Source organism: Taurulus bubalis (assembly GCF_910589615.1).
Source record: "Taurulus bubalis genome assembly, chromosome: 14".
Taxonomy (NCBI): domain Eukaryota; kingdom Metazoa; phylum Chordata; class Actinopteri; order Perciformes; family Cottidae; genus Taurulus; species Taurulus bubalis.
The window spans coordinates 12825208-12849772 of record NC_136602.1 but is presented as its reverse complement, the minus strand read 5'-3'; the positions used below and the strand labels follow the sequence as shown (position 1 = coordinate 12849772).

Here is a 24565-nt window from a genome sequence, read left to right as displayed (position 1 = left end):
ATCAAGCCCTCACAGCTAATGTTGGCATATATATATATATATCCAATCCACACATAGGTGCGCGCGCGTGGTAATACGGTCGCGTGCACTCAGACTCTTGACTTTTGATCATATTTATGCAAAGAATTAATATATATATATATTTTTTTTTTTTTAAGTCAAGGAGTTATTGATTCTTTAGAGATCAAGGACAATAGGGGCTGGTATTCATATGTAATCACGTGATATGTTGCAGCAAAGTGCTGTCCTATTCATATTTACACCATCAAGCCCTCACAGCTAATGTTGGTATATATATATATATATAAATAATGTACCTCAATAACACATCTCACTACCGGTAATGTATATATATTGCGACGTCTTACGGCAGTAGTAGCCACACTTTCAAAATTTCTTGTGAAATTTTCTAGTTGCAGATCTGGTGCACCTGAAGCAGCGGGAGACCACCTGAGAGCAATCAGTGGGCTGGAGATATAGAGACACAGATCCAATGCTCTCTCTTCTCTCTCTCTGAGCTGCGAGCGGTCGGCTGGAGCTTGTATGTTGCCTGAGCAGGCTACTGTTGAGATCATTTTTTGGGCAAGCTGTGTAGGGGTTCTCTGCCATTTTTGTTGTCCATTTTCTCCTGTTTTGTGGCTAGCCAGGGAAGTTAGTATTGTGGTTACACGATAGGCAAGAGATACTTTGTTTTCTAGTTAGTATGGGGGGGGGGGTGTTTGTTGTTTTGGCCTTTGAGACCCTGAGGCCTATTCACTTCCATTTTTAGTTCTTTTACCTTTTTTGTTAGCTGTCAATACATTCTATTTATTGCTGCTTATCTCACCTGCCTTGCTGTTTCCTTTACTGGTTCCACTTTTGCCAAAGCTATTTTCCTTTTGGGTGTTGTGTTAGGCCTGTGTACCCCTAGGCACACTAGGCAGGCCGTAACACGCTTTCAGTATTATCAGATGTGAAGGAATTTAACGTCTTCTGTTTTACACTACTGAAGACTGAGGAGACCAAAGTAAAGTTGAGGCTTTTTTTTTTGTCAACACATTTTAATATATGGAAGTAACACACTCTGGTGACACAGAGTCAGTGATATCAGCAGAACTTCAATGTGCTATTGGCAAAATATTTTGCAGACTCTGATTTTATTCCTCAAACAGCAACACTGTTTGGGATTTGGTCGGGGGACATGTTGTAGTAAGGCAGCTTCTTTCCGTCGTTCCTCTTCTTGATGGAACTGCTTATCTCTGCCAGCTGCTTCCTGAACGTCTCCATGGCTGCCTTCACTGGTTTCTCTATGAAGTGCTCATCAGGATACATGCCCAGGTACAGCTGCAAGGAGAGAGAGGGGAGACGGGTCATTCAGCCAGGAGTCACACTGCAAGGAAGGAGGCACATATTGAAGTAGAGTGACGCTTCTTGGAAATTTACTAATTTAGTTCTGGTCCTTAAATCAACCCAGTGTGTATTGAGACATATCCAGAAGAATGATTGCCTGGTGTTTCATGAAACATAGTTCAGGAATGAAGGCCACGCCCTTAACTTAGCCAATTACCCGAGGCCAAAGAAGCACAACGAACCCGTTCACTTCCTCTTCAACTCAGTCCCGACATGACGTGCCACAGACGAGCAAAATATTTAACCGCTTACACGATACAAACGTTTTTTCTCAACCCACCCAGACGACCAGCTATCGAATCACACTCCACACCTAACCATCTGCCTCTCACTTCAGACCTTCCCATCTGCCGCATCCGTACACACCTCTCAGGCTACCTGTCGCCCTTTAAAGTTACCGGCTTTCTTCGTCCTCCTGCGCTGCCCAGAGTTTACCGCCTGAAACTCTGACGACCATTCGTAACGACATGACGACCTGTCAACCCACCTTTCCCTTCCGACTAGACTCGTACAGTCCATACGAACCTAACCGCGACTACTTAAGCTTGACATCAGCCAGCCGAACTACACGCCACAGTGACAGGCAAGGGGGCCCCGCGGTCCCGGTTCTCTTACCATTCATTCTGCAACTGCGTCGCCTCCACCGCTCCAAGTCGAGGAATCCCGGACCACATCATGAAGATGCTTGGCCGATGGTCCTACCCGTGTACCTTTCTTACATCCTCCAGAAGGAGATGATCATGAATGCATATGAGGAATTCAAGACCATATTCATGGCAAAATCTAATGCTGCATTCACAGCAAACGACTTGCAACGTGTTTACAATGTTTTCGGTGTGAACGTAGCTTAACACCGCCCCCCATCTGCTAATTTTAAGTGCTTCATCACCCAAATCAATCAGATTATATTTATTTAAATGTGCCTGCTGGCAGTAATATATGTGCATATGTATCATGTACTATATATGTGTATATACATGTATGTGTAGATTACCATATAACTAGGAGTTTGAATATGTGTATGGGCGGATCAGTATGCATGTATTATTCATAATCAGAAATTCAATCAATTGAAGCAGTGAAACGAAATTGTGTGTGATTCTCTGTATTCTCATCATGAGTCCACCTTAATCAAGTTCTACAATAATGATATGTATGGTGTACTAATACCACTGTCATATAATTATGAGTGCTTTCAACACATCCATAAGTTCCTTAAGCGCTAAATGAACTTAAGAACAGCGCGGCATGCAGCGGGTGATACTCTATACAGTCTGTGAGACAGGCAACCAGCTGCGCCTATGGTGATCAATGTCCGCGGCTTGAGAAGCTCTCGTAAATATATGATTCCTTGTCGGCAGAATCTATAGCGTTGTATACAGGAAGTCATGATGATGTGAGAACGGATCTTGGCGATCTCGAAGAACTCTCTCCCTATATAACTAATATCGCTCCTTCATCAATGAGGAAGGGAGCTGCCTTTTTTGTCCGGTGGGAGTGGCCAGCTTATCCAGTGAATTTCAGTAAGCCTGCCCGGGAGCAGGTTTAAATTTTTGGCTGTGTTGCTATGGTGATTTTTCAAAACTTGCTTCGGGGTACCGAAAAGCCTGACCTACGTCATCTTATCCTGAAAATTAGCCAGCTAACTCAGTAAGCCAGGTACGAAGAATAGGGCCCAGAGCTTCTGAAGAGACGGCCCCCACTCACGAGTCACCATCCCCGCCGTTCCCTCCAGCCACCGGATGCCAGCAGTCTTTCATCGCACCCCTCCTCTACCTTTCCACTTCCTTACTCCAACCCTTTCGTTCCATCTTGCAATAAAACATCTGTTAACTCATATTGCCCCTGCCGTGGTCTTTGTTAGTGACCTGTGTGTTTGGACACAGGATGCCCTTTCCGTACCTCTCCCTCCTGGTACTGGCTAAGGGCCCAAACGGCCCCCAAGTGCCAGCTGGAACGTCCGCGATCAGGAAGGCTCTCGATGATCAAGTTCACATTTGCCAGGCCCTTCTGGTTGGGCGGGGGCCTTCTCATGGTCGATGGAGCGTTGGGGATCCAGGAACACCAGTCATACTACACAATGTACACAAAGATACAGAAAGTAAATGCAGTAATATATTCTCAAGTGTTGTACTTTTTACTCCACATATCTGACAGCTGTGATTGATAGCTGCATTACAAATAAACTCAGAAAATACTATGCATTGTTAAATAATAAACCAGTGAAAATCCCTTACTAAAAAAAAAACAGTCTAATGTGGGCTCATTTTATTTCACAAAAAGCACAAATCTGAGAAAAGTACAAAAAGAAAATAATTAAAATTTGTGAAGCATAACTACAGTTTTTGTCTCCTTTCTTTCCCCATTAATAATCTCATGACCCCTCAAGATATCTTGTGACCTGCTGATCATTGGAATAAACAACCTTACTGTTTATAGTAGTAATTAAAACATGATGCATCAGCATTAACAATCCAATAATGGAATCGATAACAATATATCAGTCGCATTGGGCCATTCTTCTTCAGAACAAGCAACAATACTTGATTTTGCTGATAATACTTATGTACTTTTACCTAAATAGGATTTTGAATGAAGGAGTATTTGTATGCTGTTGTTCTGGTAGTTTTACTGAAGTCAAGGGTATGAGTACTTCCTCTCCCACACACTCAACAGTCAGTGGATCTTCATAACTCATCTCACATGAGTTTTAGAAATTTAAGATATTGAATGTTAGGTTCCTGATGATCTCACCTGTCCAAAGTTGACCGCTGCATGCTGGGCTGAAGCAGTGAACACAATGACGGTCAGATACTCTATCAGCTCCTCACGTGATTTCAAGAACTTGGGAAATTCTGTGCACAGATAAGAATTACAAAGTGAGCTTAAATCTGTACAAGAATCCTGTGTGAAATATCCTTGCACAATGCCGGTAATAGAGACATGCAGGAAGGGTTTTACAACACTGTTGACACCATCACTATCCTGTGACTTCCTGTCTTCCCCCAGAAACTATACAGTACGTCTAAACAGAACAGATATGAATTTGAAATGTTGTCTGTTCCCTGACATACCGGTCTTCTACAGAAAACCCAACACTAATACAAAGTATTGAAGGTTCTTTCCTCGAGAAAATAAACTTTAAATATTGGTTAGTTTCTGCATTTTGATTGTTGTTTCAACACTAAAAGAAAAATGAATGTGGACCCACCGCAGTGATCGAGGTCCTGCATACCGAAGCTGCACACATCTTTAATGAAGGCCTGGATTTCTACGTCTTCCTGCACCGTCTCATCACTGGTGTAGTAAATATGCACCACGTCAGACACAAAACTGCCAGAAAGAAAACAAGACAGCAGTCAGGCATAGAGAAATAATGCTTTACTTCTCTCTCTCACACACTCACACACACAAATAGCAAAGTCCCCACACTATTTATCTGTTGTTCTGGCTGTTTTCTGTCCCTCAAACACACTCAAAAAAAAAAACGACGCTTTCAACTTACTTAATAAAATCATGGAAAGGATTTCCACATGATTAAACTGCTTTCTTTAAGCTACAAGTAATTATGTTGGTTCAATATAACTCACTCGAGTCAGATCAACTTAATTTATTAGGGTTAGTCAAATCTAATTTACTTGTGCCGGATTAAATAAAATAATTTGAGTTGGTTCAACTTAATTGATTAATATTTGTTTTACTATTGAAGAATTAGTTTAGCCAACCCTATTAAGTTGCGTTGGACACAACCCTAGTAAATGCGTTTAACCAACCCTAGTAAATTAAGTTGACACTACTCAAGTATTTTAAGTTGGATCAACATAATTGCTTAATGCTTTAAGAAAGCATTTTAAATCATGTGGAAATCCTTTCAATGATTTTATGAAGTTAGTTGAAAGCGTCATTTTTCTTGAGAAAATGTTAACACTCAAAGTTATTTTTAGAATTACCTATTAAGGTAATAAAAATAAATAACTGAGTGTTAACATTTTCTCAAGAAAAATGACGCTTTCAACTAAAACTTGAAGTGTTACTTTTTTTTTTACAGCCTGGTTGACTATATAACAAGACAAATGGGAGATGTTGCAATAAAATAGTTTTTACTGAAAGTAGTCAGTGAATATTTTACAGGAGCACTTGCAAACAACATAATCAAAATGAGAAGTGCTCAACTTTCAATGGCATACAATCAAAATAATGAAGTAAACTGCTTCACTTTCACACAACAAAACATTTCTCTTAAAACATTTACAACATTCCCCTGAAAACATTTCACATTTCAAACATACCTCTTAAAACATTTCAAACATACCTCTTAAAACTTTTCACATTTCAAACATACTTCTTAAAACGTTTTAAACATTCCCCTGAAAACATTTGCAATTAACTAATTAACTTACGGAACTTGTCGTTTATGTGCTGGTGAACTCGCAGGAATACAGAAAATAACACATCTGAAACACAGAGGTTTCCTACCTCGCTTCTTTAGCCATCAGTGGGCAGTCTCAAATTAACGGGAAAGCTTTGTTTTGAGAGCTTGTCCTTTTATGGATAGTTTGTTTCCATTCAGTTCCATAACTATCTTCAGCAGAGCTTCGAATGTGAACTTGAGCTATGGAGGGTAGCTCAGGTTGAGAGCATACACAAGCGCAAGCAACATTGACACTGCAAAAGGTACATTCTCCAACTGATCTAGCACTACCGTCCCCTCCAGAATGACTCCAACATCCTCGGGGTCATCACTGGGCTCTGCACCTTCATTTCGAATGATAAAGATTCCAAAGACCGTCTCTGCCATGGCTGCTTGACTGCTTTCAATATTCTGTGACAAAACAATTAACAAGGGCAGTCATTTTTCACTTACGTGCGTTACATCCCATTTTTATTTCACTGTATAAACAACTATCAATAACTTAATTCACATAATTAATTTTTTACAGATGCAATGCAGTAGGTATATTGCAAAAAAAGAGTTATGTTTTTAAAGCTAAAAGGCAACCAAGATGAAACCCCATCCATTCCAACTGTGATCATTCCCAAATAAAGATAAAAGGACATTAAAATACCGTGTATTCCCTCACCAGCTTCTCTGGATCTTCGTTGAAGTATACACAAAGACCTTTGAGGACGCATTCTCGTCTGACGTCAACGCTCTCCGTCTAAGTATGCAGAAAAGAGAAAATATGCATGCAAAAAATAACATTAGGAACACCATCTCAACCAACCAGATCCAGAACCAACCGTCCATTCCATTTCATATTGCCGCTAGAACTACTTGTGTCTATACACTGATCCCCCAAGTATGATAACTGTGTATTCAGGGGCGCAAAATCTTGAAAGATTCTATGAGATTTTGCCTCAAACATTCCCCCCCTATTTGAGGCCAACTGCCCCATTAATAATTTAAAACTGAAAGCAAGTGTACACCTTTTCTCAATTTAACCACTTCTAGTTAAATCTCTACAAGTGCACAGTAACTGATGCGAGTATGTCCCTAATCTCCAGAAAATCTGTAATTTCCACCATGGCAAAGTTTTCGGGGAAGGAAATACCAAAGCTCTACAAATGATGAAAAATGCCTTGTTTGTGTAAACATTCCTGGCAAATAAACGGTTTCTGATTCTGAGTAGAATAGCTTCTCTTTAACTTTTCCATTGTTATCGTACCTGGGTTGTGGGTACCATGATGCTCTTGATCCTTCTCCCTTGAACTCCACCTTTCTTGTCATATAGCCTGATCAGGTTTTTGGATCAAGCCTGATCAGGTTTTCGGAGTGAAGATCCAGCTGGGAGAAGAACTTTGACTGCAAATTGAGGGTTGTAATTCTCTTGAATTCTGCATTCACCTCGACAAAAAAGAAATTTGTTTGGCTATTTTGTTGTCACTGTTAGGTACACATCCCCTCAGAGAGCAACTTTTACAAGCAGCTGGTTCTACATTATAAAAAAAAGGAAACATGGGAACTAGGCAAATCTAATTTAGCTAGACCACCACACAAGCTTTTTTAAAATTGGAAACACTTGTTCAGTCAGAAACATTCACCGTTGTATGCCTGGCAGATCAGTGAGGTTGACACACACAAAAAACAACAACACAGAATTCAGCATGTTCTGAGTCATTTGACATAACAAGCTGCCCATATTCACTAAGAAATAATAAAGACTTCTCTTAAAACAAATATCTCTGTTATAGGCAATGAGCTGTGGTACAAAAATAGTTCTTTCTGGAACATGTGGTAAAACTATACTTACAGTGACAAGTGCACGGTTACAATCTAGAGTGACTGTGACTACATTCTGTGACAATGGATGTTACTTGCTTGTTACTACTATCATACCCGTTTTCCTCAGGTGTCATTAAAAACAACAACTCTAGTCTAGCTAAAATACACCTAGTGCTAGTTTAACAGAGTTCGCGCTAGCACGCTAACGGCCAGCAGGTTTAAAATACATCTAAACAACTCTAGTCTAGCTAAAATACATCTAGCGTTAGCTTAACGGGCCGTTAACGGAGCAATAACTATGCGTGCTAACCTAAAATTAGCTTGACGCTAATTTAACTCAACAAGTAGTATGCTCGTCGTGGACACCTTAGAATATGCCACTAACACGTTACCGTGTCATTAACAATAGGTCGCCGTTCACATTGAAAAGTTATCTGACAGGTTGCAAAAAAGCTAAGTCAGCTTAATTTGCCATGTCGGCTTTTTAAGTCTGGTCAAAAATAACACTGAATAACAAATAGCCTTAACAGACCAACTAGATATAGCTATCTAACAGCTGAAGACATTTATGCACATACATTTTATAGCATTTAGATGATAATGGATTCCTGCTTACCTTAAGCACAAGCCAATGTCCATCTTCTCAACAGTCTTCTTTGCAAAGGACCGCCTTCGCCTTGATTTTCGCGGTCATGCCTTGCTACTTGATTGCCTCAGTTTATCTCAACATGAATGGATCTAATACAGGGCTCTCAAGTTTTTAAGACAGGTGAGAGTGACATATTCCCCCCCAGATACAACAGATACGTTTTTCTGATTGGCTATTCGTGTAGCCCATTTCTTTTTTTTGATTGGCTGATGAGTGGCACCTCGCGGCAAGACCTACAGGGGATTCGGGGGAGACGTGCTTGATTCCTCCATGGTGAGGGCAGCGCGACCAGGTCATGTTTGCGCGCTGCGGCACATTAAATAGCCTAGAGTTTTTTTTCAGCGTGAGAAATACGATGTGTGGCGGGAGGGCGTGACTTAAGACCGATATGCGTGACAGTCACGCTCAATGCGTGACACTTGAGAGCCCTGCTAATAAATGTTACGTTTTTGAACTTCATGCAAATCCTATATGACTGAATCACGTTCACATTGGAAACATGAATGGTTCTAGTTCGAAATACATGTTACACTATAGTAAATGTAACAGCCAGCCAAAATCCTTTTTTTTTGAGTGCACACAAACAGTGCTGTCTATAAAAACTCCTCCAAAGAGTTGTTCATCACCTCTTGGTGGCCTCCCACACCCTGTAGCCATCATCTCTGTAGAAGTAGGTGGGCAGCTCTTCCTTGTTGTCCACACCGCGGGCCTTGATCATATCCGGGAAGCACAGAGACCTGAAAGTCAGAGACTTCATGGCCTTCTGAATCATCTGGACATGTCCACCTCCACCTGTTGCATTTGCCTTGAGGAGGATGGAGAAGATACAGCATCACTCTCATTACTCTTGCATCTAATGATGGCGCTTTTGAGAGTCTGTTACTGAATGCGCTATGGCCCATTTAAAGAGAAGAAATAACATGAGTCTACATACAGTATAACTTGACATGTCATCTCACAATACTTTGTGCCGGTAGCTAATTACACATCATAGCTGACTAGGATGACATGTGGTGTTCCCCAATGTTCAATAATGGGGCCTCTTCTGTTCAATATCTACATGCTCAGATTATGAAAAACAACAAAGTGTGCTATCATAATTATGCAGACGACACACACATCTACATAACTATATCACCAGGGGACTATAGTCCCATACAAGGGCTGGCTAAATGCATTGAAGTAATCAACAACTGGATGTGCCAGAATTTTCTTCAATTAGATCAAGAAAAAACAGAAGAAATTATTTTTGGTCCCAAGGACGAACGATTGAAAGTCAGCGCTCAGCTTCAATCATTAATGGTAAAAACCACAAACCAAGCCATAAATCTAGTTGTAGTTATGGATTCAGACCTCAACCTGAACAGCCATATCAATTACAAAATCAGCCTACTACCACCTAAAGAATATATCAAGGGTGACTTATGTCTCAACAGTATTTGAAGAAACTTCTACTTCAGTAGAATTGACTACTGTAACGGTGTGTTCACAGGCCTCTGTAAAAAGTCAATCAGGAAGCTGCAGCTGATTCAGAACGCTGCAGCTTGAGTCCTCACTAAGACCAGGAAGGTGGATCACATCCCTCCTGTTCTGAGGTCTTTGCAGTGGCTTCCTTTCTAACAAAGAATTGACTTTAAAATCCTGCTGCTGGTTTATAAATCACTGAATTGTTTACAGCCTAAATACATATCTGATCTGCTGCTACCTTATGAACCATCCCGACCCCTCAGGTCGTCTGGGACAGGTCTACTTTCTGTTCCAAGAGTCAGAACTAAACATGGAGAAGCAGCATTCAAATGTCTGTGATACATATCTGGAACGAGGTCCCTGAAAGCTGCAGGTCTGCTGAGACCCTCAGCTCCTTTAAATCCAGATTGAAGACTTTTCTGTTTGCTGTTGCCTTTAATTTAACCAGATTCAAGGATATTAACCAAGTTCTGCATCTAACTACTGCATTGTATTTCTTAAACTGCATTGCAACTTGTATTATATGTTTTGCTTTTTGACTGTTTTTTTATGTTTTAAAATTAATGTTCTTAATTGTTTTGAAATCTTGTTTTCTTCTGCATTATGTTTTGATGCTGTTAACGGTTTTATGTGAAGCACTTTGAATGGCCTTGTGGAAATGTGCTGTACAAAAAAACTTGCTTTGCCTTGCCATGCCATGCATTTTCTTCCCTTTTTTTGGTGCTTTTAACTAAAAAATCTCTTGAGAGTATTACATTTTTCTGTATTTTGTTTCCACATCCATAAACTCACCTTGTCAAAGATGCCGCACTCACAGATGAGCTGCTCTCTGGCCTTGGTGTTGATAGCCATGGTAAAACGCACATGTGGGATGAGTAGCTGGCAGAAGGAACATCAACCCATGAATCAGTCAGTCAAATTAATCAATCAGTCAGTTGATTAGTCAGAGTGTTGTTACCTTATACACAGGGTGAACAGCAGGGAGCTGCCTGTACATGGCAACACCAAACACCTCTGACATCAGATGAGTCCTGAGCAGGTGTGTGATGGTCTGGTGGTACTGGAAGTCGGCTGAGCGGACCCAGATCTTAGCCAGCAGCCAGTCGTACTGACCATCAGTGGGGAGGAAGATCGGTTGGTCTGCCCCTGGAGTCTGCCCAAGCTGGGAAAATACAAAGGTCAAGGGAGAGGCAAGAAGAAATTTAATTGTACTGAAATGTTTCCCTCATTTGCTCAACATCACTGTACCTGTATGGCTATGGGCAGGATCTTGTTCTGAGTGTTCTTGTAGAGCAGACAGATCGTAGGTGCCAGGTACTGCAGCGTGCACGGGTCTGTGCAGTTAGGACGGATGCCTTCCAACAGCTCGTAGTCCACAATGTAGATGTTACCTGCCTGGAGCCAGAACGTTGATTTTATTTACGTCAGTGGGAGAATTTAAGTAAGACTTAACCAAATAGGTTCACAGAAACAGACACTGTCTACCTCTATTTCCTGCTCCAGAGTCAGCTCCCTCTCCAGGCTGACAGAAACCATCTCATGAGTGACAGGAAACTTGTCAGGAAGTTTGAGGCACTTTTGGATCACTACGGGGTTGCAGCCGTTTAGAAATTGGTACCCAAACATGAAGTCCTCCTTCCAGTGTTGCATCACATACTCTGGATATAAATATAATATAATAAATATAATATAATATAATACAGATCATATTATATCATAGCATTTGTATATATGTGAGGCTGACCTGAGATTGTGTTTTTGATTCTCACAAAGATCTTCTCAAAGTCGCCAAAGTCACTCCAGGAGGACTGGAACATGTGCATGAACTGGTTCACAAACAGGTTCTCTATTCTGGAAAGTCAGCATCATCATGATTATCATCATCAGATTCTTCACCATATGCATGTCAAAAAGGTCTCAGTATTTAATATGTCATTTAAACTCAAAACTTGTTTTAAAGAAGCAGCCTCAAAAGCCAAATAATTTTAATTATACCATAAGATCTGTCCACAAAGTTGCAGCATTTCGGTCAACACCCTTGAGGCTCACTGTGCAAAATTGCATGACTTTATTGTCCATCGCACCTGCCTCTCCAGCCCACAAGTCATTTTGTCAGTTTGGTTATTGTGTCTATGTGCATGCTCTCACGCTGGCATGAAAGCGCAATGCAAATGTCCCTGGTAATAAACAAACATTGACCCTTCTGTTTATCCAGGAAATTATGAGTATAGAAAAATAGCTGGAGCTCAACACTTGATCACAGCATCATGAAAGTTAAACAAACATGTCAGGGGTTAAAGCACCACTCTGTTTTATACTAGGTGTCAGCTGTATCGACAACCGAGTAAATCTGTTAAAGCTTTGCTACAGCAACCTGTTTGAGGGAGCACGTACGCCTTGCTGTAGTTCAGTACAAAGTCCACTCCCTTCTCACTGTCAAACTGGATGTCCCGAGGCAAATCCTTGTGTCTGTCAGCATCTATGCTCATAGGGAAGCCTGGCTGCCACTCCTTCCACCTGTAGAGCACAGCATAGTTGTTAGTGAGCAGCCTCAGCCCTCTGTAACACAGCCACACACTGCATGTGCAGAGTGAACTTGCCTGTAGACTTTCCTCCTCTTGTCCAGCTCTTTTTGTCTATGCTGCTTGACCAGGCTGGTCTTATCATCCTGAGGCAGATGTGCTGCAACAGACACAAGACATGAGGGATGGGACAGAGCGTGTACTGCAGACTCTGATGGCAGAGAGCAGGCAGGCAAACAAACACAATTAACTGATGTACCTCTTCCATCCCGCAGCACCACTTCCTTGTCATCCACCAGCCAGCGGAAGCAGGGGAACTCCAGGTAGTCTCCAGACGGGGTCTTGACTGTGATGTAACTGCAGTACCAGTCATCATGCACCCAGTACTTTTTCTTCTCAATCTTCACCAACAAAATCTCACCCAGGTTCTCCCCAACCCTCACGTCATAAGAGTCCACCTGCAATTTAGTCAGCGGCTAAATAAATAAGCTTTAAAACATTGTGTGACTTACTGAATCAGGTGTGTACTGTTAGTTTTGTGTTACTGTCTTTTTAAGGAAAAGGGGTCAAAAACATTTCATGTCACCACAAGAAAACATCGTCACATCTGCTTTTTGTAAGAAACTCAAAAATGCATTTCACATACATGTGAAAATGATTCAGCATTCTATATAATAAAACATTATTTAGGTAAATCAAACATATTTTTCAACTTAAATGACAGGTTTGCAAGGGGCAACAAATTACAATGTTAAAACTATTTTTGTTTTTAAAAACTGTATAAAGAATAATAAGCAAATGCTACATTTGAATTGTGATACCTCAACCCACATGTAACCTATTTTGTATTGCCTTTGCATAGTTTTATTTATTTTAATCTATATTTTATGTATTTATTTGAATACCTTTCTTTATTTTCATGCTTTTACTGTGAAACACAAACAAACTACTTACATTTACTCTTTCGGCTGTATTTGTGAGTGTATTTAGTCAAGAATACATTTTAGTGGCATTGTGGAAAGACCTCTACTTTATTAATTTTAAAACACCACACAGTGTGCAGTATAATGTAAAAGAAAACATTTTTAATAAGCTGCTCATAATTTTCTTGTTTTCTATTTGTTTCCCCCTCCAAAATAAAAGTTGGTCATTTTCAAGTTACATCTCTGTCGTAACATCTTCCTCTTTCATGTCAGCATGCAGACAATCTCACCCAGTGTTTGTGCGTAGTTACTCGCCATTCATTAGAACATTTTAATTAATGTTAGTCAGTCATCCTCACGGTTCTGCAACAGTGTGATGTCACTTACCGCCCCCCTCTCAAAGTCATTGTACAGAGCTTTGTCCAGCAGTGTTCTCTCGCTGCATCCCTCCGTGCCCACCAAAGTAATGTAGATATAATCATCCGTCCCAGCGAACCACTGGCTCCCTGTGGAAACAGTCACTGTGTAAGAAGGCATGGCGTTGATGCAGGTCCAAACGCAGAAATCTGCACAGAAGCTACAACCAGCCTTGAAAGGTTCCCCTCAAAAGTGTCCCCTTCTTCAAAACTGTCTATCTTTCACTGATGCACACATCTCAATTCTCTTGCAAAACAAAAATGTGTAATCAGGAAGGAGAGGGAGGTGCAGAAGACGTACCTCCGCCCTCATACTAGTAATGAGGTCAGAATATAATACGACTGTCCTTCCTAGATGTGTTATCTGTGGTGATCTCTGTTGAACAGACATGAATGTTGCCGCAGGGACAGGTGTCTTATGGCAGAGGGTTGATATCAAATTCATAGTCTTTGTCTGCAAACAACAGGAGGGTGTTTAATAAAAATCTAATAAAAGGAAGAATTCCAGGGTTTTACTGTGTTGAACTGAAGATGGGGAAATGAAAGCAACACCTGAATACTTTTACACATCACATTTACCAGTCAAATCAGTACGTGACACCAGACAACAACAGGTAGTGTTTTCCAGCTTCACTGAACTCAATGCAAATGCATCTGTGGTCCAGCTGAAACTGTAACATTAACATGAACAGGGGGTCTGTGTGTGTGAAACTCAAAGTCGAAGATGGAATTAACTTCTTGCTGCTTCACAAGTTGTATGACAAAAAAACTCTAAAAGGATTCAAACACATCCGAGTCAGCCACTGCTCATTGAAAAAAGGTCCGACAGTATTGGACAAGATCCTTTAAATGTTCACACTCACAGAAAAAATAAAGACACAAGCGTTGGTACAAATGTAAACAAATATACAAATAGAGAAGAAGAAAACAGACAAAATAAGACATTTTCATTGGAAAATCATTCTCAAAAGTATATATTTCTTTCAGTCACATCTAACGTAGCTTGGTAAGTCGTACAGGCATTACATATACAAATATATTCCTATTACGCCTCGTACAGTCAGCAGCAGGAACAGAGCTGATCTGTTCTTGAAGGATTGATAGACTTTGTGGATGTGAAAATAAACCAGCAATAACAGTGAAAGATCAAGTATTTGAAACCAAAGATGGAAATCACATAACAAATATTGCTGAATAATATATTTTGTTTCCCAAATGGTAGCGGCCACCAGTATGAGTCATGATAGTGTTGGATACTGTGGCTCATTTATTTTTACACACACAAATAAAAACTTACATAGAGGTGTCTCATTTACTCGCACTTTCCTAAGAATTATAAATTGTGAGATTTTTGTACTTCTGTTTAACTACACCTTCACACACACAAAAGGCGTCGAGCTGTTTCGAACGGCCGGACAATTTCCAACCAGAAACATTTTGGTTTCTCTGTGAACTACTTGCTGAGCAATCTAATTGCGCCAGCTATTCTTTTTGTTCCGATTGATGGGTGGCCAACATCCAACTGAGAGGTGACTGAAGCCCTTTCCACACTCCACTTCCTTCCCCAGTGAATGGCTTTCAACGTGTTCAGTGGTCCATGTAAATTCCTCGTATATTTAAATATAGTAAAAGAATGAATGTGAAGTAGCCTCGTAATGCTTGAGTGTGGTGTCCCAGGGTGTGCAAGAATTGTTGTCGGATTTTTTGGGGGACAAGAAGACGTGATTCGGTTTCTGAAAAGAAAAAAAATTTGGCCTTTCCTATAATTTTAGCATTTTTGTGAAATATTTGGGCACATTTACTTCTTTGGGCCTTTCAAATTATTCAAATGAAACAAACGGAGAAGTTTAGAGAGGGAGAAAAAATACTTGTTCGTAGATATAAGAAAACTGTGATGTGTGGTCGTACATAGACATGCTTCATTTTACACAAATCAAGGTAGGTTATCCCCCATTCATATACAGAGATCTAAAAGCAGAGGCATCAACTGAAACCATGCGGAAACAACAAAAAGAAAATACAATCACTCATTCAGTAATTAGTGTTGCGCATTTCTGGGACAATAACTCTAAAAGGCCACCCAGAAGCTCTCATGAGTCATTTCAGCTGAACTGGTTTAAAATCACTGCATATATTATACTCACTATGTGGAGATAAATGTATAAGAAGTGAATATGAATATTGTGTCCAGATCTGATTGTAAATAATACAATGCATATGCAATGCTGCCACCCAGTGGCAACAGGTCACTAAATTAATAAATAAATTAAGAAAAAGCTACAGTGCTGAAGTGCAAATTTCTCCTGAGTCCCTTTACATTCCTTCAGACCTACACCCATATCATGGTAAAATGATAACACCTTAAACTCAAAATATCTCCCAGATCACAGCTGAGAAACAGTGTACATGAATCAATAGCATTACATCGACATACAAAAATATTCTAAGTGCACAGGAAAAAAAAAACTATGTTTTTTTTCAGCAATTGAAAACACATACAAAAACTGCTCCAAATCCAGGTTTGGCAATAAAATGTGAAATTGTCTGAAACGGAAATCATGTCACTGCATATAAAAAAAAAAGAAAACCTGCAGGTTGATTATATTAATTTTAGATTTGTGTCGAGGACAATAGGTATGTTGCACAAACAAACTTCTTCTAACGAAATTACACCCAAAACCTGCAATTTAAAAACACTCTAAGCTCTGAGAAAACAAAACATGACAAATCATCATCATTTAAAACTCTAGCCACATTTTAACAATTGCCAAGTGATGCATTTCACAGAGTTCCCTTTTTTGTAAAGAAACTGATTAGAAAGACACTGCAAATTACTAAACTACGAGTAAGAGGACATCTGTGTGAATGAGGGGGCTTCTACACAATCAGTAGGTTGTAGTTGTGTTGCCAACAACAATGTTAATGACCACATCTTTGCCCCAAGCCATCCAACCAACCACCTGAGCAGCTGACCTACTGGATTCACACACACTGATGAGGGAGTTGCTCAAATTCAAGCCACATGTTGTGTGTTTAGTTAAATCTCTTAAAAGGTGGCGACACACAAACAAAAGCAGGAAGTAAGAAGTAATGAAATAGGACAGTCCCTTATTGTATCATATCCTGTTTCCTTTTTCAGAGTTAAGAAGGAAGTAAGGGAACAGCAATTCCCACATCAAGGAGTTTAAGACGTAGCGAGTGAGCCTCTGATCATTCTACGATTGGAGCATTGAGGTTGATCTGCGTAATGACTCGGAGCGGACAGGCCCAGGTGCAACTTGGAAGGTATAAAAACAGCGACTAGTTTAGGTGGAGGATCTGCTTCATGAACTCATAGGTGGTGAAGGCGACGGCCTGGGAGGGGATACAGCGGATGAAGTTGAGAGAAAGGCCTCGGTACAATCCCTTCTTGATCCCGTACTTGTTATACACGTACGACAGGGTCTTGCCCAATGATCTGTTTAGTGAAAAAAAAAAGAATTAAACACTTTTTAGAATGACAGAAAACCAACAGAGAAATCTACCGTTTATGTTTTTAGTCGTGTGTGTGGTCATTTTATGTCTTGAGGTTGTTGTTGTTTTTTTTTTTATGAACCCACCAAAGCAAATTCCTTTTGTCGAGTTGACAATTAAGTATTCAATCTTGCACATTTGTTTTAATTATTGACATTACAGGCATGATACATCTATTTGTTTGTTGTTGAGGTTTGCCTGTGCTATGGCGACCTAAACCCTGCTGATGAAGAGCAGCCAAATTAACCCAAACAAACTCGGAGACAAATGACCTTCTAGGGAGCTGATGTGTTGACTGAACCTTGTGAATGTGTACTTCTTAAATATCAAGGAAAAGCACATAATACAAGAACTATGAGCAGCGTTTGGACTGGCACTGTGTGAACTTGAACAGGTATGAACGGTATGTTGCTGTAGTTTTACAGATCAGTTGCTATTATGCTCCTTGAAGTTTTGGGCTTTCATCATTTTATCTAATGTAAACAGACCATCGACCGTCTGGAATTCTCTCTCGCGCCGTAAGCACGCACTTCATCATCAAAGCTTGCTTATAAAACCAAACATGGAATCGACTGTTTTAAGGGAACGCCTCAATTAATGTCCAAAGCACTTGAAATCAAACACTAATTTTAAAGAATAAAGAAACAGGGACCAAAACATTATGTTTTAAGGAGCCCATATTACAGAGAGTTGCCTGAGGAGATTCCACCGATTAGACACTCAGGAACGACTTCTTCAGTATAAATTAATCCTCTAGTTAGATGAGCACTTAACCTAATACCTATGAAAGGTTCATCAGCACTGTGTTGTATGAGCAGCTTTCATCTCTATCATACCACTGAGTATCACAGTAAACTCCTACAACTAGTTCTCCTCCATTTATCTTTTAAAGAGTCACCCATAAGGTTGTTTTCACAACAATATTCTTCAGTGATACCTAGATATCTAAGAGGAAAGGAGTTGTCTCACGTTTATTTTATGAAGTGCACTGACGGGTACAATGTGCAGCAGCACATCACGGTATAACAGATGATGGAGAGTGGGAACAATGGAGATACTTACACACATTTGTCAGAGTCAGGAAGTATGGTTCCCAACTGCATTCTTCTCCTAGCCACATCCAAGGGGTACCTGGTGAGAAAAAGCACAATGTGACACATCAAACCTCAATTAATCAGTGTGATCAACAACAAACTGTCAGCCCTGAAGCTTGTTGGCGGCCTGCTGACAGCACTTACGATATTGCTTGAGCGATGGCACCGGCAATCCCTCCACAGAGCAGGTTAACGTGTGCTTTCAGAATGAGGACATCAGGGTTGTCTGAGGAGGGTCGTCCCAGCAGCTCCGGGAAATGTTTCAATCCGAGGCTCTTCAGGGTGCCAAAGGTGAAGAATGAAAAACCTGGAGGATAAAAACAGATGGGATGACATCTTATGTAGTTCTGCTTAACAATGTTGGATCATGACCAAAAAATGGATTGATCTTTGCAAATAATCTCAATAATCACCTGCATAAGGGGCCATCCCAATAAGTGTTGGAATAAGTCCCCTATAGAAGCCTGAGACGCCCCCCTCCTTGACAAAAAAAGAAAAACAGGCCCAAGTGCATGAGGTACATACAGTATAACTTATTAACAATATCAACAAGAAAACTTAGATTTTCATGCATGTTTTTATAAAAGGCGATAATGTTTGTGAAGACTGCGTTGCTTGATTGAGAGCTTGAACCCGAGCACACTACCTTAAGGTAGATGGTGTGGAAGGCATTGGCAATTCCAGTGTAGCGATGCTGCTCTCCTGTCACCTGGAAGGCCAGTCTAGCTCGGATCACATCCAGAGGGTAGGTGCATATCACCGCAGTCATCCCTAAAAACATTTTTTTTCATGATTATGGTTATCCTTCAACAGGATTTACTGAGATTAAGCACTCACACATTGTAGCTGTATTTAATTTCATGTGACAGACTTTCCACTTTCTCTCAATCTCTTTGTACTGATGCAAACCAACTGTGAGTCGGACCACTTCAATATCTTTTTTAAATTTCTATTAACACACAATAGCAAGACATGACGCTCACTTGCATTGTGGTGCAGTATTTGTCACATCATGAGAAAGTTTGCACTGAGGTGACGAATGTAATCATGTCAATACTCAATAATAATTGGAAGAAAACATTAAAGGCACAATATCAATGTACAGTGCATGATATACAACTTGCACAGACTGAAAGGGCATTTCTTCTCAGTGACAACGGTAAATGACCTGCCATGGAGCCCGCCATGAGGCGGTGAATGTGTCCAGAGATCCCAATCCCTTTACTTAGAAACTGTAAAGGAAGGAAGCAAAAGTCAACAGTGTCACCAATAGAAACAAAGCATTTCACATTTCCCTGGACAACTGCTGCCATCGGTTTTACTATCACCCAGTTTTTATAACATTGCCATTTGAAAGTGTTATTCTAAAGTACACACTGCACCTTTTTATACTTGTCAAAGGCCATGAACTGGATGGCTCCATATGGAAATATCCTGACCATCATTGCGCCATTACCCTTGTATAAGCCAAGGAAGCCTTCTTTCTTTGGCACAGCTTTGAGAGTGGCAAACACTCCTGCAAAGAAAGACCAGAAGTGTCACTCATGTGGCACAGATGTGTGAAAACAAACACTTATTGGCTTTCCACATTTGGCTGCTGATGTTTTTACCTAGATGTTTGTAATGCGGGTTCTGGGCTTGAAGAAGAATCTTGATTCTGTCCAGAGGAGCAATGGTACTCTTGGCACAACATCCTGCAACACCTAATCAATAACAGAGAAACATGGCATCAACACATTTATTATTACGTTAATCTATTAAATACAATTTCTTTTATCACATTTTGTTATTTTCAAGATATGCATTAAAACATTATAATAGTAATAACTGGTATTATAAGTAGATATAATATCTACCACACACACACAATTGGCGACCCTCACTTCCCTTATACATCTCCATATAATACATTCATTTATCAAATTAATTTATTATAAATTACAACTTTTCATGTTACCACAGCAAAATGTTTGGCAATGTTTTTATTTATTTATCTTGAGCAATCTGGCAACGAAATAGACCTATAATTTATAGAGAGGTGAATAGTTTAACGTTAAACTTAAAGAGTAGCATTGGTCGTCCTACACGTGTTTTAAAGTAGACTGTCAGATAAAAAGGCAGCACGTGTAACAGTAAACCCCTCATATTTGTGCAACATGTGTTTCAAAATAAAAGAGGAAGAACCACAAACAACGCCACAGAAACTTACTTAACTGTATTCTGCTTGAATCTAGGTGATTACTACATTTGTTTCAGTACTCATACTCTCAAATCAATTAGAAGTGGATTGCACGTTTGTTGCTATGTTTACAATGATGTTGAGTATGTGAAGTCATGATGAAAGATTTGTTCTTCTTCATGTGTCAGGTGTCTCTTGCTCTTTGAATGGAAATTTTATCCTTTTTTTGCCATGCTCCACAGGGAGGTCAGAGGTCATTGTCAGCAGAGGAATGGTATCTCCAGCTATGAAGGTTTTATTGAAGCAACCCTAATGAAGTGCATACAGTACAAACCATATCAGTGGGGAGGCTGTGTCAGTTTCCGGGTCACAAAACAAAGCAGGAGAAAGCAAAGCAGACCCACAAAGGCTTGAAATGGTGTCCTCCTGTCCCACCTCGTGTAAATCATCAAAGAGCTTAACCTTTTGAAAGTCGTAGCCCTAATAAAGGTTCTTTTGATTTTGGATTGCAAAAAAAACATAAATCACAAGAAAATATATTGATGTTGCACATCAAATTAAACCCCAAAGCCTTTGCTACAAGAATCAGTAAGCTATTTAACAAAAAACTCAAACAGAAAAAAAAAAATGTCAGAAGTCAGACCACTCAGCACGTTTCAGGACCCAGCGACCCTTAGTTAGGTGCTATCAGAAAAAGGCCAAAAGCACGACAATTCCACACAGATTCCAGACATACCTTCCAAATCCCTCTACACCAAAGCATCAGGGAGATATGAGCAAAATAACACAGCATCATGAATTGCTTTATCGCTTTACAATCAGCAAATGCTGCTTACCTTTGTTGATTTAGGAGATGAAAACGTATTTTCCCTGGTAAATCCACACTGATATATGCTCCTCCTCTACCCTGTGTCTTAAAAAAAACCCTCCTGGACATGGAGAGGCAACGTGGGACCAGGTCTAGGGAAGCTACGTTCAACTTCTCGGATTTCACTTTTCACAAATGACGACGCATTTCTGGATTCTATTGGCTCCCAGTGCTGTCAATCTTGTTTTCGGTAGCAGCCCTTAATTCTACTGGCTCTGACCTTTCCAAAGAGGTGTCGTTTTCTGAAATCGGCCCATCCCCCACTGAGCTAGAGCCGCGCGCACCCATTAGGTCCCGGCAGGAGCAGCCTGCTAGAAGACCCTGGCCATTACGCACGAGGACCACAGCGCGCAGCAGTACAGAAGATTACAGCAGCAGCTTTGTTTTTTTCGCGTTTTATAAGTGCTTTTTGCAACTATTTGATCACAATGGCGGACAGATACAGACGGTACCTGACCAACGACGAGATGCTTGCGATTATTTTTTTGATAAAAATAAAATCTGTTAATTCAGTTAATTTGTGTGCTTGTTTTATTTTAATGGGAAAATATAGGTTGTTTTATGAATATAAAAGAATCATAATTAATACAAAATTAAAAAAAAATCATAAGAAAATGCTGCATTTGGATGTACTGATCACCATAAGTAATATACAAGTGCAATATATGGTTTGGTACATGATAAAATTCAAATGGCACAGATGGTGCCAAAATGTGCCCAAATGTGCCCAAATGCTCATTTGAATCGTCGCCTGAATTTTCATTGTTCTAAACCCTCTCTAACTTTGTTCTGCTTCACTTTTTCAAAGTCAACCTTTGCAGAGAGAATGTTCACATATTGTGTTATTATTTGGGAGAAGTTCAGACCTTACGAATGCCTCATTTCAAAGAAATAATCATCCTGAAATCATCCTAGTGGTTGCAGAGATAAACCCTTTTTAGTTTGGGTATGACATTTTCGAGCAGAAACAGCATGGTTAAACTGATGCTACAAACTGATGTCAGATCTTACCTCCAGCTGCAAAGGAGCGAAGAAAGTAGTAGTCCCTCTTTGCAGGTTTGCTGCTGCTTATGGCAGGAGATGTGGAGACCACCGCCTCCGATGTCATCCTTCCTGCTCAGCACTCCACCACATCCATGGCTGTGCAATTTGGGGGGGAAATACTGTAAATGCACATGTGACTCAGCATTTATCATCATCCTGCCACATTTATTTATGGGCAAACCAGACTGTCATGCTTTGCAATGGGACACAACTGTCAGGGTTAGTAGCCAGCCACAACGAGCAGGTAGATTTAGAGACAAGAGCCCCCTGATACTCACAAGATAATCAAAACTGTCAGAGGCACAACAGTGGAAAGAGTGTCCAATGCGATCACACTCGCTGCGTCTCCAGCTTCTCTCGTGTCCCTGACGTTACTTCCTCGGTAAAACCCCGGTTGTTAAAATGTGGCGTTCCCATGGACTCCGGGTTCCTCGCTGTTTTGGGCTCAAACCCCGGATAAAAGAGGGAGTAAAGCCCCTGGAGCTGAGGCACTTTGAGGATTCACGTAACGCGCTCGTGCCCTTTGCCCGCGCCGACTGTCTCCATCTGACCTGAAACAGTCGCACGGTGATGACGCAGGAGGAAAGCGATAGCGGGGGTGAGAGGGGGGATTTAACGGAGGAATATAATTCAGTATTTGGTTTACGATACCATAATATCGACACATTTATGACAACACGTAGCTGGAGAGACTTTATCAAATAAAAACGTAGAAAAGTCGCTCTGCGTGTTTAACCATCTGTGGTATCGTGTTGCCCTCAGGCTACAAACTAGCTTTTTGACCTCGCGTCAGCGTTTGAATGGTTTTCAACTTGAAACAAAGTATATACTATCATAGACATGTCTGTGTCCAATGAAATGAGGGGCTGAAGTCTGTGTAACCTTTTGCTTGGAAGTGAAGCAATATTTCCAGGAAGCAAAGCTGGAAAGGACACAGTGCCAGATATTGTAAATTCACTATGGCTTTTTAATATTTAAATTAAATATATTTATACATAATACATGCATGCACGTTAGTATCTAAATCAGTGTTTGATTGTCTAAATACTTATTTTGTTTTTATTTATACCCTACTATTGTTGTTTTTTGTCCATTGCCTCAGGGCAACATTAGGCAGTTAGACCACTTTTGTTCAGGAAATATCCTGCTGCAGTGTGGAGATGATAATTATGACCATAGGCAATATGTACATATATATTCACACATGTTTCACCCCCTCCCAAAATAAAAAGTCAGGCCACGGAGGGTTAAACCCTTTCTTTAGAAAAGCTATATAACACGCCGGCATTACCGTAACGTTGCAATACATTATTAATTATCTCGCTATTACTCTTAGCGCACCCCTGCGTCCATTTGCTAAAAACACGCAGGACTTTGGAGCACTTGGACAAACCCACACCAACGGTCGTAACGTCACTCCATCCCGGGTTTTCTCTCCCACTCTTCCCTCCAGTGCCGACGACGCGTTTTTGTTTTTTTGACCAGAGGAGCCCGTGGGTTGCGTCTGGTGGAGGGAGAGTGAGCGGGGCTGCCCTGGATGGACTGACATTACAGGGATCTGCGTTTTAACGGGTGTCGAAGACGACACGGCGCACGTTGGAAAAAAACTAAAGTGTTTCGCTCGGTGTGCGTTCACGTCGGTGCTTTTATCATGTCCGTGTGTCACCGTCGAGAGAGGATTGAACTTGCCAGCAGTCTATATTTGCCGAGGAGGGAAACCAATACAAGGTCTCGCTGTCTCACTGGAGCGGAGTATTATTAGCAGTTGAGACAGTGCAACTGTCGCTTTCTGGTATGTAAAGCATTTCAGCCGTTAAACGAGTGAATACAACCTCGCGGGCAACCAAACGACCCGCATCCACACGGCGCGTTCAGTGACAGCGGTCAAGTGCAGAAATAATAATAAACTGCGACGCTGAAGGCGCTTTTACACGGTTATAAACCCTCTTCCGCCAGGCACAGAGACGAAAACAGGATCCGACCTCCGGGCTGGAGCCCACTCCTCAACGTGCCTGCCCTTTAAACTGTTCGGGCCGTGTTTAGTCATTCCTGGAGCTACTGTTTGTTTTTGGATAGTTTCTTCTGGTTTTATATCTTTATTTATTATATGGTAATGTGTATGAATGCATTTGGATTTTTGTTATTTATGTCAATCTTACAGCTCGTCCAAGTAGATATTTCAGGCTGGGAGAAAGTGTAATTTCCAGCAGACAAAGTAAAGAACAATTGTATGGATGTAACTTTATGTATTGTACTTATATGCAGTCAGTTATGATAT

The 24565-nt window shown here is 40.6% G+C and overlaps 2 protein-coding genes across 3 annotated transcripts; both read right to left on the bottom strand.

Annotated features, from left to right (window-relative positions):
- Positions 1-1109: 1109 nt before the first annotated feature.
- alox5a (arachidonate 5-lipoxygenase a) lies at positions 1110-13710 on the bottom strand (the record flags this gene model as incomplete). 2 transcript variants are annotated; one of them, XM_079229850.1, is made up of 14 exons in its annotated part: positions 1110-1323; positions 3292-3462; positions 4144-4244; positions 4601-4722; positions 8888-9066; positions 10521-10607; positions 10687-10890; positions 10977-11123; positions 11214-11386; positions 11473-11579; positions 12123-12245; positions 12329-12410; positions 12510-12711; positions 13561-13710. In XM_079229850.1, 14 exons carry the CDS (start codon positions 13708-13710, stop codon positions 1144-1146), a joined length of 2028 nt encoding a protein of 675 aa, XP_079085976.1. In that variant the 3' UTR covers positions 1110-1143. The 2 variants fall into 2 exon arrangements, with proteins under 2 accessions (XP_079085976.1, XP_079085977.1); XM_079229851.1 differs by having other exon boundaries at positions 12510-12708.
- Positions 13711-16889: 3179 nt separating this feature from the next.
- Positions 16890-22380, bottom strand: slc25a16 (solute carrier family 25 member 16; the record flags this gene model as incomplete). The annotated part of the gene is made up of 9 exons (XM_079230082.1): positions 22255-22380; positions 19807-19899; positions 19579-19712; positions 19365-19428; positions 18843-18967; positions 18610-18676; positions 18341-18503; positions 18165-18233; positions 16890-17046 (listed from the first exon to the last, which is right to left on the bottom strand). Exons 1-9 carry the CDS (start codon positions 22349-22351, stop codon positions 16890-16892), a joined length of 969 nt encoding a protein of 322 aa, XP_079086208.1. The 5' UTR covers positions 22352-22380.
- Positions 22381-24565: the final 2185 nt, after the last annotated feature.